The sequence below is a fragment of the Saccopteryx leptura genome, chromosome 1 (assembly GCF_036850995.1).
Source record: "Saccopteryx leptura isolate mSacLep1 chromosome 1, mSacLep1_pri_phased_curated, whole genome shotgun sequence".
Taxonomy (NCBI): Eukaryota; Metazoa; Chordata; class Mammalia; order Chiroptera; family Emballonuridae; genus Saccopteryx; species Saccopteryx leptura.
Window position 1 is genome coordinate 280,096,765 of NC_089503.1, and position 15,987 is coordinate 280,112,751.

The 15,987-nt window shown below is 38.0% G+C and overlaps 1 protein-coding gene across 1 annotated transcript; it reads left to right on the forward strand.

Moving 5' to 3' along the window:
* Positions 1–13,280: 13,280 nt before the first annotated feature.
* Positions 13,281–15,361, forward strand: LOC136384563 (heat shock cognate 71 kDa protein). The gene has a single exon (XM_066354882.1). The coding sequence runs from the start codon at positions 13,348–13,350 to the stop codon at positions 15,286–15,288; it is 1,941 nt and encodes a 646-aa protein (XP_066210979.1). The 5' UTR covers positions 13,281–13,347; the 3' UTR covers positions 15,289–15,361.
* The last annotated feature ends 626 nt before the right edge of the window (positions 15,362–15,987 follow it).

Genomic DNA, 15,987 nt, shown 5'->3' on the forward strand with positions numbered 1-15,987 from the left:
TTCTGTCTTACAGCTACTAGAGAGCCTTCCTTTGAATGATGTCCAGATGGTGAGAATGGAGCTGGATTGCAGGTCTAAAGTATACAAATGAGGGTGAAGGTACAATGGGAAATCAATTACTAGCACATTATCTTATCATATTTGTCTGTCCAAATAAATTGAAAATACATGGTCAATAAATTAACTTATAATTCTCATATGCATTGTCAAGCTTTGCAGAGTTGAATGCATGGTAAATGCCAAATATGTAACTTTCATGTGTTATTTGAGCCAATTAATTTATATTGGTAGAATTCATGCCCTTGACATGTTCAACTTTTGTCTCCTCAGGGGAAGGTTATACTTCCCATCCTTTCAAAATCAATGGGCATAAATCTTTCTTTAAACAGCTTCATAGACTACTACTGCCTATTGGATAAATCTCTGATCCACGACAAGTGGAAAAGAGGACATGAGAGAGGGTAGTTTTTACTCACTTCACATCTATGAAAACATATTCTTAGCTCCTTTCTCACTGGAAATAGAGAATCATGCCCAGCAGTTTCGAATCTGTAGGTTTTTGATACTTTGATTAATTCAATGGTACAATAACTACAGTTTACAAATTACTTCAATCAAATAGATTTTATAGCTCACTGATATTCTAAAATATCCTTTTAAATAGATTCTTTTATTGCTATTATAAGATTTTGATTATGTTAGACATTGGTATACTATACGTGGAAAAACCATGGAATGTTTATCTAGCATGACACATAAATCAGGTATCATTCATTATGTAAATTAATAAAAATATGACCTCTCTGCTCATTTTCCAAGTTGTCAGTGTGGTTAGAAGATGGCAAGAGTTCAGATTTATCATTTTTCTAACTCCAATTTATTAACTATTTATTTCTTTCAGACCTTACATGAAACTTTAAGGTAAAATAATAAAATATTTTGTAAATTATATAAAATAAATATATAACATGTTTTCCAAACATATGTATGTCAAAGTTCACAAAATTAGAAATACCTATTATGCAATCAGAGAGACAAAAAGTAGAAAGGCATCGGTAAATATAGGAGACATGGAGGTTTCCAATAAAAATTGTGAATTAACCTTTATGATTTAAGATAGCTAATTTCAAAGTCTGATGAATTATTTTAGATCATTAATTTCACTTAACAAATTGCTATTTGCAAAAAAGTAGTAATTCAGGTATAAGGCATCTGATAACTAAGAATCCATTGCAAATGCCACTGGTTCTAAAAAAACATTCCTGCCTTTTATCAATATTTTATTCCAAAGCAAAAGAAATGAGAAGGAAACAAACCTTCGTGTAAATTTTGTTTGTTGCCATTATCCTCCCAACTCAATTTTTCTCCTTTCTGCAAGCAGACATTTAATTTTATCAAACCCAATAGTTTTATCAGTCAGTAGACTAGATTTTAGTTTCACATGATGCTGGATTTCATGGACCACAATAAATGAGCACAATAAAGCACTAGGACTTGTCCAGAAAAACACTAAAAAATAAATGCCTTTATATAGTAAATCATTTTCTAAATCCAGATATTTATTCCAAATATTCTGATTAAAATTTATTATATTAGCTATTTTGTTGAAAATACTTATTGAGCCAAGTTCTCTTTGGGCCAGAGTGACTCCCTAATAGTAAACATAACAGTTCCAAACAGTGGAGTTCCAGGAGCTTGAAAGAGTTAACACTTCATAAAGGGTTAACTGAAATCTAAAGAAAACACAAGTCTATAAATGTAGAGATTTTTATTAAATGTAAATTAAGAAGAGCACTTTGGAGGCTCAGTACAGAAAACACAAGTTAAGAAACATTCTTTCAGCTGGAAAGAATAATAACCATTTAAAAATTTCTCAAGGTTATTTAAACACAAGTATAATATGAAGTCTATTTGAGCATGGTTTTTGAAATGATTTTAAAAATTGGGAATTTTTGTGATGAGTACATTTAAGATATATTTCCTCAGCAATCTCAACAACAACAAAATACTTAAAAAAAAGCTTAAAAAAACACCCCAGTATGTAAACTTTTTAATGCATATATAGGGGTGGGCAAAAGTAGGTTTACAGTTGTTCATATGGAAAAACACATACTATAAGAATAAACTGTTTCACGTACCCACAACTGTAAACCTACTTTGCCAACTCCATAGGTATTTCCCCTTAGACTCAAAGCAAGCTGATCTCTCCCCCACCCCCTGGATCTTGTATAATTATGCATTTACAAAATGCCTTCAAGCTTAATGTCCTTCTTGGTCCAGAATCTCATGTATGGTTTGCATGATGTAAATGAAGTTACTTACTCGATCTGTATTCAGGATTCCAACCCACCTCATATCCTCAGGGACCTTATCCTATGTGTTACAAACTCTCTTTAAACTATCTTCAACATCTTCCTTTACCCAGCCAGGTCGGCACCCTTAAATGTCCCTTCTGTGCGGGAACAGGAGCTCTGTAGGAAGAGCAGTGGCTATGTCCAAAGGTATTGGCAATTTCTCCAGGCCCTACTTCCTACAGACAATTTTACTGCCCTGCATGACAACTTTATTCACTCTGTTTTTATCCTATTACCTTGACTCAGGAGCCTCCCCTTAGATTCACTAAATTTTAAATTTTGCCTGCCTTCGATTTTTTTTCTCCCCTCTCAGAGAACTCTAACTTTTGTACTGCATCCCAGAGGCCAGCCCTGCCCATCCCTCACCCAGCTGGCTGCTTCCTGATTCCTACCTCCACCACATGGCCTGGTCCTATTGGCCTCCATTTATCCGCATGTGGCATTAGGCAAAACTGAGTCTTCTCTTACAGTTTATAAACATATTCAGGTCTGCCCCATCCAAAGAAGAATCTTCCATTATTTATAATCCTTCTATAGTCTCAATCCCTCTCTTTTTCCTTCCCCTTTTGATTACGTTCCTTGAACACATCGCCTACTTTCATCTCTATTTCTTAGCTTACAACTCCCAGAATATTGGCTTCTGCTCCCAGCAGCACATTGAACTTGCTCCTGCTAAGAATGCCATTGGCCTAGTCTCTAGTTCCAATGGATGCTCTTCTTAATTTATTTTAGTCCATCTTCTTGTGGCCTGAGCATCGATAAATGTTCCTTCTTTCTTGGCTACCTCTCCTATGTGAATGGCGCTTGTTTCCTGTGACTTCCTGGGGTGGTCTCAGACATACAAAACACATAAAATATGAATTATCGTATGAATTGTGACATCTAGCTTTTTAGTAGTACCATGTACAATACAATTAACACAAAGCTGCATACACATGCTGTAACTGGTGTTCAATATCCTTTTGCTCAACTTTATCAGAGGAGTGCTGGCTGAGGGGGCCAAAAATTATCTCAAAATGGTTATAATTCGCCCTGGCCGGTTAGCTCAGCGGGAGAGCGTCAGCCTAGCGTGCGGAGGACCCGGGTTCGATTCCCGGCCAGGACACACAGGAGAAGTGCCCATTTGCTTCTCCACCCCTCCGCCGCGCTTTCCTCTCTGTCTCTCTCTTCCCCTCCCGCAGCCAAGGCTCCATCATAGCAAAGATGGCCCGGGCGCTGGGCATGGCTCTGTGGCCTCTGCCTCAGGCGCTAGAGTGGCTCTGGTCGCAACATGGCGACGCCCAGGATGGGCAGAGCATCGCCCCCTGGTGGGCAGAGCGTCGCCCCTGGTGGGCGTGCCGGGTGGATCCCGGTCGGGTGCATGCGGGAGTCTGTCTGACTGTCTCTCCCTGTTTCCAGCTTCAGAAAAATGAAACAAACAAACAAACAAACAAACAAAAAAAAGGTTATAATTCTTGAGGGTGAAAAAGATGGTCTGGAGCCTTATCCAAATTTACAGTTTTTACCAAACAGGTAGCACCAAAGCTTTTCTATCTGGGAGCTCATCTAACCAGAGCTGGGATTCTCCTGCAACTGAGACACTTATGGTTCCCTAAACTTTCTTAACGAAAAATGGGGGGAGGGAATAGAAGAACAGATGAAAAGTGGGACAGGATTAATTTTTATTCCCAGTGCAGTTTTCAGAGCAGTTGCTGAGACCCAGGGGTAAAAGCTGGCTGGGTGAGGAGGTTGTTCTAGCAACATGACCCCAGGACAATGTAATGAAAGAAGATGAATGGGCCTTCTTTACCTTCCCACTGAATTTTCTTTCAGTTCAACAAATATTTATTGAATGTCCACTATGTTCCAGGCATTCTTCTGAGTGATGATAACACAACAGGATTAAAAGGCATTGGTTCTGTCCTCAAGGAGCAGCAACCCAGTGTACAGACAGTTTCATCAGGTGGGCATCAGAGAGCCACAGTAAAACCTCAGGAACGCTGATCAGGTGGCCTCTCCTCCTCCTCTTCTGCTGTATTCACCAACCCCTGTAAATTGAATCTTGACTGTCACTCTTCAGCTCTTTACCATCCTATCTATATCTACACTTCTGAGCTCTCATAATGACACTCGGCACTGAGATTTTACCACTATCTTCATTTTGTCAAAGGCATTTCCAGTTAATGTATTCTAGGGAATATCAACGCACCTCCATCATTTCTCTTTATGATATGCTGGTGGATAAAACACTGGTAGGGTCTTTTGGCTCATCTGGTGTTATCCACATTTCTGTTCCTTTTGTAAATATTCCTGCTGTATTGGGATTTTAGTTGTTGAGAGGACAACCAAATGGAATCAAAACAATTATGCAATAATGTGCATGCCAAGGTTTCCTGGCATCACTTACCAGTAATTCTAGTATTAAAGTGTATTGCTCAAATATTTTACTCACATTCAACTTGTCCCAAGGTATTGCTAAGAATACGAATAAATATATAGGCTGTTTGCTCAGAGGAGTAAGTCACATAGCCAAATTTGGACTGGTTAGTGTTGTATCTCCCTCATGAATAGAGAATATGGAATTGAAAAATGACTAAGAAATCTAAGAATAGCCAGATCATGTGAAAAGACTCAAAGGCAATTTCAGAATGAACTGCATCTGCCCAACTCACAAAGCTAGCAAATTGCATTACTTAGATCTACACAAAATAGCATTTTACCCTCATTTTATCTGTATATTTAATTTTGCTTTGGGTTACTGTGGGTTTGCATTCTTACTGCGATCATTCACAGGTTCAGAGTTGTAGTACTAGCTCAAAGAATAAACAATCTACTTTGTTTTGTTTTATTGTCAGCATATCATAAATTAATAACAAGCTGTTTGAAATTATTTTAAGGATAGATTTGAAAATACTCTTCAAAGTTCTAGGCAACATGAAATATCAAAGCATTCATTTCCTCTGCTTTGGTACTGTAGGGTCCTTTATTGGGATCTAACTGGGAACAGAACTTCAAATAGTCTGAAAGGACACAGTCTATACTACTCTTGTCACTGCATTCATCACGGATAAACTGTCAAGGAAAAAAGTTATGACAAAGTCACCAAAATATATCAGCCTACATCAGCTACCCGTGTCAGCCATCCTCACTCCCACCACACTGTGCCCTCTGGAATTTCCATACACACTTTAAAAAAAAAAAATTATTAATTTTGATGGGATGACATCAATAAATCAGGGTACATATGTTCAAAGAAAACATGTCCAGGTTATCTTGTCAATCACTTATGTTGCATACCCATCCCGCAAAGTCACATTGTCCTCCGTCACCAGCTATCTAGTCTTCTTTGTGCCCCTCCCCTTTTCCCTCTCCCTCCCTCTCCTCCTCCCCTAACCACCACACTCTTGTCCATGTCTCTTAGTCTCGTTTTTATGTCCCACCTACGTATGGAATAATGCAGTTCTTTTTTTCTGATTTACTTATTTCACTCCATATAATGTTATCAAGATCCCACCATTTTGTTGTAAATGATCTGATGTCATCATTTCTTATGGCTGAGTAGTATTCCATAGTGTATATGTACCACATCTTCTTTATCCAGTCATCTATTGAAGGGCTTTTTGGTTGTTTCCATGTCTTGGCCACTGTGAATAATGCTGCAATGAACGTGGGGTTGCATGTATCTTTATATCAATGTTTCTGAGTTTGGGGGGTATATACCCAGTAGAGGGATCGCTGGGTCATAAGGTAGTTCTATTTTCAGTTATTTTGAGAAACCACCATACTTTCTTCCATAATGGTTGTACTACTATACAGTCCCACCACCAATGAATGAGGGTTCCTTTTTCTCCACACCTCTCCAACATTTGCTATTACCTGTCATGTTAATAATATCTAATCTAAAAGGTGTGAGGTGGTATCTCATTGCAGTTTTGATTTGCATTTCTCTAATAACTAATGAAGATGAGCATCTTTTCATATATCTGTTGGCCATTTGGATTTCTTCTTGGGAGAAGTGTCTACTCATGTCCTCTACCTATTTTTTTATTGGATTGTTTGCTTGTTTGTTGTTGAGTTTTATGAGTTCTTAGTATATTTTGAATATTAGGCCCTTATCTGAGCTGTTGTTTGAAAATATCATTTCCCATTTAGTTGGCTGTCTGTTTATTTTGTTGTCAGTTTCTCTTGCTGAGCAAAAACTTCTTAGTATGATATAATCCCATTCATTAATTTTTGCCTTCACTTCCCTTGCCTTTGGAGTCAAATTCATAAAATGCTCATTAAAACCAAGGTCCATGAGTTTAAAACCTATATCTTCTTCTATGTACTTTATTGTTTCAGGTCTTATATTTAGGTCTTTGATCCATTTTAAATTATTTTTAGTACAAAGGGACAAACTGTAATCCAGTTTTATTCTTTTGCATGTAGCTCTCCAGTTTTCCCAGCACCATTTGTTGAAGAGGCTTTCTTTTCTCCAATGTGTGTTGTTGGCCCTTTTATCAAAAATTTTTGACCAAATATATGTGGTTTTATTTCTGGACTTTCTATTCTGTTCCATTGGTCTGAGTGTCTATTTTTCTGCCAATACCATGCTGTTTTGATTGTCGTGGCTCTATAATATAGTTTGAAGTCAGGTATTGTAATGCCCCCAGCTTCATTCTTTTTCCTTAGGATTGCTTTGGCTATTCGGGGTTTTTTATAGTTTCATATAAATCTGATGATTTTTTGTTCCATTTCTTTAAAAAATGTCATTGGAATTTTGATGGGAATTGCATTAAATTTGTATATTGCTTTGGGTAATATGGCCATTTTGATTATATTTATTCTCCCTATCCAAGAACAAGAAATATTTTTCCATCTCATTGTATCTTTTTTGATTTCCCTTAACAATGCTTTCTGGTTTTCATTATATAGTTCCTTTACATTCTTTGTTATGTTTATTCCTATGTATTTTTTTTTGTTGTTGCAATTGTAAAGGGAATTATTTTTCTGAGTTCATTCTCTAATGTTTCATTGTTGGCATATAGAAAGGCTATTGACTTCTGTATATTAATTTTGTATCCTGTGACCTTACTATATTGGCTTATTGTTTCTTTTTTTTTTCTTTTTTTTTTATAATAATTTTATTTTTTTAATGGGGTGACATCAATAAATCAGGATACATATATTCAAAGATAACAAGTCCAGGTTATCTTGTCGTTCAATTATGTTGCATACCCATCACCCAAAGTCAGATTGTCCTCTGTCACCTTCTATCTTGTTTTCTTTGTGCCCCTCCCCCTCCCCCTTTCCCTCTCCCATTCCCCCCTTCCCCCCCCCCCCCCCGTAACCACCACACTCTTATCCATGTCTCTTAGTTTCACTTTTATGTCCCACCTACGTATGGAATAATGCAGTTCCTGGTTTTTTCTGATTTACTTATTTCACTTCGTATCATGTTATCAAGATCCCACCATACTGCTGTAAATGTTCCGATGTCATCATTTCTTATGGCTGAGTAGTATTCCATAGTGTATATGTGCCACATCTTCTTTATCCAGTCATCTATTGATGGGCTTTTTGGTTGTTTCCATGTCCTGGCCACTGTGAACAATGCTGCAATAAACATGGGGCTGCATGTGTCTTTATGTATCAATGTTTCTGAGTTTTTGGGGTATATACCCAGTAGAGGGATTGCTGGGTCATAAGGTAGTTCTATTTTCAGTTTTTTGAGGAACCACCATAATTTCTTCCATAATGGTTGTACTACTTTACATTCCCACCAACAGTGTATGAGGGTTCCTTTTTCTCCACAGCCTCTCCAACATTTGCTATTACCTGTCTTGCTAATGATAGCTAATCGAACAAGTGTGAGGTGGTATCTCATTGCAGTTTTGATTTGCATTTCTCTAATAGCTAAGGAAGATGAGCATCTTTTCATATATCTGTTGGCCATTTGGATTTCTTCCTGGGAGAAGTGTCTGTTCATGTCCTCTTCCCATTTTTTTATTGGATTGTTTGTTTGTTTGTTGTTGAGTTTTATGAGTTCTTTGTATATTTTGGATATTAGGCCCTTATGTGTGCTGTTGTTTGAAAATATCATTTTCCATTTAGTTGGCTTTCTGTTTATTTTGTTATCAGTTCCTCTTGCTGAGCAAAACTTCTTAGTCTGATGTAGTCCCATTCATTAATTTTTGCCTTCACTTCTCTTGCCTGTGGAGTCAAATTCATAAGATGCTCTTTAAAACCCAGGTCCATGAGTTGAGTACCTATGTCTTCTTCTATGTACTTAATTGTTTCAGGTCTTATGTTTAGATCTTTGATCCATTTTGAGTTAATTTTAGTATACGGGGACAAACTGTAGTCCAGTTTCATTCTTTTGCATGTGGCTTTCCAGTTTTCCCAGCACCATTTGCTGAAGAGGCTTTCTTTTCTCCATTGTGTGTTGTTGGCCCCTTTATCAAAAATTATTTGACTATATATATGTGGTTTTATTTCTGGACTTTCTATTATGTTCCATTGGTCTGAGTGTCTATTTTTCTGCCAATACCATGCTGTTTTGATTGTCGTGGCCCTATAATAGAGTTTGAAGTCAGGTATTGTAATGCCCCCAGCTTCATTCTTTTTCTTTAGGATTGCTTTGGCTATTCGGGGTTTTTTATAGTTTCATATAAATCTGATGATTTTTTGCTCTATTTCTTTAAAAAATGTCATTGGAAGTTTGATGGGAATTGCATTAAATTTGTATATTGCTTTGGGTAATATAGCCATCTTGATTATATTTATTCTTCCTAGCCAGGAACAAGGTATATTCTTCCATGTCATTATATCTTTTTCAATTTCCCTTAAAAATGGTTTATAGTTTTCATTATATAAGTCCTTTACATTCTTTGTTATGTTTATTCCTAAGTATTTTTTTTTGTTGTTGCAATCGTGAAGGGGATTATTCTTTTGAGTTCATTCTCAAATGTTTCATTGTTGGCATATAGAAAGGCTATTGACTACTGTATGTTAATTTTGTATCCTGCGACCTTACTGTATTGGTTTATTGTTTCTAGTAGTCTTTTTGTGGATTCTTTGGGGTTTTTGATGTATAAGATCATATCATCTGCAAAAAGTGATACCTTTATTTCTTATTTTCTGATATGGATGCATTTTATTTCTTTATCTTGTCTGATTGCTCTGGCTAGAACTTCTAGCACCATGTTACATAAGAGTGGAGAGAGTGGACAACCCTGTCTTGTTCCTGATTTAAGGGGGAAAGCCTTCAGTTTAGTGCCATTTAATATGATGTTAGCTGATGGTTTATCATATATGGCCTTTATCATGTTGAGATATTTTCCTTCTATACCCATTCTGTTGAGTGTCTTAAACATAAAGTTGTGTTGTAGTTTATCGAATGCCTTTTCTGCATCTATTGATAAGATCATGTGGTTTTTTTTCATTGTTTTGTTGATATGGTGTATTACGTTACAGTTTTACATATGTTGAACCATCCTTGAGATTCTGGGATGAATCCCACTTGATCATGATGTATTATTTTTTTAATATGTTGTTGTATTTGATTGGGTAGTATTTTGTTTAGTATTTTAGCATCTGTGTTCATTAAAGATATTGGTCTGTAGTTTTCTTTTCTTTGTTGTCCTTGCCAGGTTTTGGAATGAGGGTTATGTTGGCCTCATAAAATGTGTTTGGACGTATTGCTTCTTCTCCAATTTTTTGGAAGACTTTGAGTAGAATAGGAACCATGTCTTCTTTGAATGTTTCATAGAATTCACTAGTATAACCATCTGGGCCTGGGCTTTTATTTTTGGGGAGGTTGTTAATAGTTTTTTCTATTTCTTCCCTGCTAATTGGTCTGTTTAGGCTTTCTGCATCTTCTTGACTCAGTTTAGGAAGGTTGTATTGTTCTAGGAATTTATCCATTTCTTCTAGATTGTTGAATTTAGTGGCATATAGTTTTTCATTGTATTCTCCAATTATTTTTTGTATATCTATGATATCCGTGGTGATTTCTCCTCTTTCATTTTGGATTTTGTTTATATGAGTCCTTTCTCTTTTTTCCTTGGTAAGTCTTGCCAAGGGTTTGTCAATTTCTGTGATCTTTTCAAAGAACCAGCTCCTTGTTCTATTAATTTTTTCTATAGTTTTTCTGTTCTCTATTTTATTTATTTCTGCTCTGATTTTTATTATCTCCTTTCTTTGGCTGGTTTTGGGTTTTCTTTGTTCTTCTTTTTCTAGTTCCTTTAGGTGTGAAGTTAAGTGGTTCACTTGGGCTCTCTCTTGGTTGTTCATATAGGCCTGAAGTGATATGAACTTCCCTCTTATCACTGCTTTTGCTGCATCCCATAGATTCTGATATGTCATATTGTCAGTTTCATTTGTCTGTATGTATCTTTTGATCTCTGTGCTTATTTCTTCTTTGACTCATTCATTTTTTAAAAATATGTTGTTTAGTTTCCACATTTTTGTGGGGTTTTTTCCCTCTTTTTTGCAGTTCAATTCTAGTTTCAAGGCTTTATGATCAGAAAATATGCTTGGTACAAGTTAGATTTTTCTGAATTTGCTGATGTTATTTTTGTGGCCCAACATATGGTCAATTCTTGAGAATGATCCATGTACACTGGAGAAAAATGTATACTCAGTCACTTTGTAATGAAATGTTCTGTAGATGTCTATCATATCCAGGTGCTCTAGTGTTTTATTTAAGGCCAATATATCTTTATTGATTCTCTGATTGGATGAATGATCTAGAGCCGTTAGCGGTGTATTGAGGTCTCTAAGTATGATTGTATTTTTGTCAGTTTTTGTTTTAAGGTCAATAATTAGTTGTCTTATATATTTTGATGCTTCTTGGTTTGGTTCATATATATTAAGAAGTGTTATGTTTTTTTTATTCAGTTTCCCCTTAATCATTATGAAATAACCATTTTTGCCTCTGAGTACTTTTGCTGTCTTATAGTCAGCATTATTAGATATGAGTATTGCTATGCCTGCTTTTTTTTGGATGTTATTTGCTTGGAGTATTGTTTTCCAGCCTTTCACTTTGAATTTTTTTTATCCTTGTTGCTTAGATGTGTTTCTTGTAGGCATCATACAGTTGGATTTTCTTTTTTAATCCATTCTGCTACTCTGTGTCTTTTTATTGGTGAGTTTAATCCATTTACTTTTAGGGTAATTATTGACACTTGTGGGTTCCCTATTGCCATTTTATAAATTGCTTTCTGTTAGTTTGTATCTTGTTTGATTCTTCTCTTTTGTTTTTCTATTTTTTGTTTTTGTTTGGTTGTATTCCATACTTTTTTCCTCTGTTGCTATCTTTTTAAGTCATGTGCTTCTGTGGTAGTTTTTTAAAGCGTGATTACCATTAAGTAATGAAAAGGGTTCCTATCCTGTTCATTGTAGTACACTATCTTGTGAGTACTTCTGCACTCTATTGTCCTTTGCTACTGTTAATGTCCGTCCTCTCCCTCCCCCCTTTTTTTGCTTTTGTTGTCACAGTTTAAATTTGGTTTCATTGCCTTCTTGGTGGATCTTTTACTTGTGGTTTTGTTTTGTTTTGTTCTTTGTAACTGGTTGGAAAACCCCCTTTAGTAATTGCTGGAGTGGGGGTTTTCTGATGATAAATTCCCTCATCTTTTCTGTATCTGTGAATGTTTTTATTTCTCCTTTGTATTTGAAGGATAGCTTTGATGGTTATAGTATTCTTGGCTGAAAGTTTCTCTCTTTCAGGCTCTATTCACTGACCCTTTGCCTGCCTTAGTTCCTATACTCTCAGTTCCAAGTGAAAGCAGCCCTTGTTTAGATTAGTGAGGAAGGCGGAGTGTTCCTTTCTCCATCCTATTTCCTTCAGGGTTGATTATATATTTAGTCAATTTTTCACTCCATCATACCTTCGTATTCAGTGTGGGACTTCTAGATGCTTCAAGGATAGATTTTTCTGTCTCTGGTTGAAGAACTTGTTCAAATTTTGGGGAGATTTATCAGTATTGCTCTTTGTGGCGCCATTTCTCTGACATCACTCCTTCCATACACACTTTTATCAGCAAACAAACTTACCCTAAATTTTTTCCTTGTAAGTCTTTGTAACCCCTTACCTTAATTAAAATCTGTATCTCACCATAGATTCAACCTCCCTTGCAGTCCTTTTATTTGGAGGCTGTTGTACTTTGTTCACAGTGATATAGATAGCTTCACCACCCACCATCTTCATTTCCACATCATCACTTTGCCTATATAACACTTGCTTCTTTTGGTTTCATGTCACCTGAAGAAGATACTCCATCCTCTTTATTCCTGCTATTGTGACTTGGGAGTTGTCTCTGCTTCCTGTTATTATATGCCACCATTTGATGTATTAAAATCCTTTTTAGCCCTGAATGATTGGCTCAGTGGTAGGCCATCGGCCCGGTATGTGAATGTCCCAGGTTTGAATCCTGGTCAGGGCACACAGGTCAAGTGCCCATCTGCTTATCCACCCTTCCCCCTCTCGTTTCTTTCTCTTTCTCTCTTCTCCTCCTGCAGCCATGGCTCAATTGGAGCAAATTGGCCCTGGGCACTGAAGATGGCTCCATAGCCTCTGACTCAGATGCTAAGAGGAGCTCAGTTGCTGAGCAATGGAGGAATGGCCACAGATGGGCAGAGCATCACCTTCTACTGGGCATGATGGATGGAGCCCAGTCTGGACACATGCGGGAGTCTGTCTCTGCCTTTCCTTCACTCATAGAATAAAAATAAATAAATTTTCTCCTTTCAACAAAATATATCTTAATCCATGCAGTTTTCATGTTCACTGCAATCAGCCTAGTCTATGTCACCATAGACATCCTTTTTCTAGATTTTTGTATGAAACTTTTCAGCTGAGTTACCCATTCACAAAAGACGTCATGGGCATGAACCCATGCAGTTGCACCAGACCACATGTTTAGAGGAGACTTGTGTTTTGTTTAAAGTTCTACTGCTGCCGGTCTCATTGAACGAGGGGGCAGCTGTCCAGAAGAGTGTCTTTGCCTGCAGTCCGTGTACTCCCGCAACCATGTCTAAGGGACCTGCAGTTGGCATTGATCTTGGCACCACCTACTCTTGCGTGGGTGTTTTCCAGCACGGAAAAGTGGAAATAATAGCCAATGACCAAGGAAACCGAACCACCCCAAGTTATGTCGCCTTTACTGACACCGAGCGATTGATCGGTGATGCTGCAAAAAATCAAGTTGCAATGAATCCTACCAACACTGTTTTTGATGCCAAACGCTTGATTGGACGTAGATTTGATGATGCTGTTGTCCAATCTGATATGAAGCACTGGCCCTTCATGGTGGTGAATGATGCTGGCAGACCCAAGGTCCAAGTAGAATACAAGGGAGAGACAAAAAGTTTCTATCCAGAAGAGGTGTCTTCCATGGTGTTGACAAAGATGAAGGAAATTGCAGAGGCCTACCTTGGAAAGACTGTAACCAATGCTGTCGTCACAGTACCCGCTTACTTCAATGACTCTCAGCGTCAGGCTACCAAAGATGCTGGAACCATTGCTGGTCTCAATGTACTTAGAATCATCAATGAGCCAACTGCTGCTGCTATTGCTTACGGCTTAGACAAAAAGGTGGGAGCTGAAAGGAACGTGCTTATCTTTGACTTAGGAGGTGGCACTTTCGATGTGTCAATTCTCACAATTGAAGATGGAATCTTTGAGGTCAAATCTACAGCTGGGGATACCCACTTAGGTGGAGAAGACTTTGACAACCGAATGGTCAATCATTTTATTGCAGAGTTCAAGCGCAAGCATAAGAAGGACATCAGCGAGAACAAGAGGGCTGTCCGCCGCCTTCGTACTGCCTGCGAACGTGCTAAGCGCACTCTCTCTTCCAGCACCCAGGCCAGTATTGAGATTGATTCGCTCTATGAAGGAATCGACTTCTATACCTCTATCACCCGTGCTCGATTTGAAGAATTAAATGCTGACCTTTTCCGTGGCACCTTGGATCCTGTAGAGAAAGCACTTCGAGATGCCAAGCTTGACAAGTCCCAAATCCATGATATTGTCCTGGTGGGTGGCTCTACCCGTATCCCCAAGATTCAGAAACTCCTGCAGGACTTCTTCAATGGAAAAGAATTGAATAAGAGCATCAACCCTGATGAGGCTGTTGCTTATGGTGCAGCTGTCCAAGCAGCCATCCTCTCTGGAGACAAATCTGAAAATGTTCAAGATTTGCTGCTGTTGGATGTCACTCCTCTTTCCCTTGGCATTGAGACTGCTGGTGGAGTCATGACTGTCCTCATCAAGCGCAATACTACCATTCCTACCAAGCAGACGCAAACCTTCACTACCTATTCTGACAACCAGCCTGGTGTGCTCATTCAGGTTTACGAAGGTGAACGTGCCATGACCAAGGATAACAACCTGCTTGGCAAGTTTGAACTCACAGGCATACCTCCTGCACCTCGTGGCGTTCCTCAGATTGAGGTCACTTTTGATATTGATGCCAATGGCATCCTCAATGTCTCTGCTGTGGATAAGAGTACAGGGAAAGAGAACAAGATTACCATCACTAACGACAAAGGCCGCCTGAGCAAGGAAGACATTGAGCGGATGGTCCAGGAGGCCGAGAAGTACAAAGCTGAAGATGAGAAGCAGAGGGACAAGGTGTCCTCCAAGAATTCACTTGAATCGTATGCATTCAACATGAAAGCAACTGTTGAAGATGAAAAACTTCAAGGCAAGATCAATGACGATGACAAACAGAAGATTCTTGATAAGTGCAATGAAATAATCAACTGGCTTGATAAGAACCAGACTGCAGAAAAGGAAGAATTTGAACATCAGCAGAAAGAGTTGGAAAAAGTCTGCAACCCGATCATTACTAAGCTGTACCAGAGTGCAGGAGGCATGCCAGGAGGAATGCCTGGGGGCTTCCCTGGTGGTGGAGCCCCTCCATCTGGTGGTGCCTCTTCTGGGCCCACCATTGAAGAGGTTGATTAAGCCAACCTTGAGCATAGATTGAGCATTGTTCCACATAAAATATTTAAGGACCCAAATTTGTAGCAAATTCTATGGCAGTTTTAAAAAATTGAACTGCTGTATAGTTAAATAACTGGGCATTCTCAATACTTGAATATGGACTGTGTGCACAGGGAAAGGAAATAATGCACTTTATAAGCACTGTTATTGTAAAGTGGAAAATGCGATGTCTTAAATAAAACTATTTAAAATTGGCAAAAAAAAATAAATAAATAAAGTTCTACTGCTGCCATCTTGACATTGTAACTGATTTTTTGATCAAGAGGCCTCACATTTTCATTTTGCACTGGGTCTAATAAACTATGTAGCCTGTCCTGTTTCTGCTCTAAATTTCCTCTTCTAACTCACACCACACTAAAAGAATCAAGGTTTTATTTTTACTATGTAAATCATGACACTCTTGTTTAAAATATATCAATGGCTTTCTACTGCAATAAAATCCTTACTCATATCATGGTCTACAATGACCTGCCTGGTTGAGTTGCAGGCCTCCCTTTCCACCTTCATCACCCTCACTCCCTGAAGTTTCAAACATGCTAACTTCTTTCTGTTTATTGTACACAGGGGTTTCTTTCTGGCCTCAGGTTCTTTGCATGGGCTTTTTGCTGTCTCTGAAACACTCTTTCTGACCCTACATCTTTCTTTTTCTTCAAGACTTAG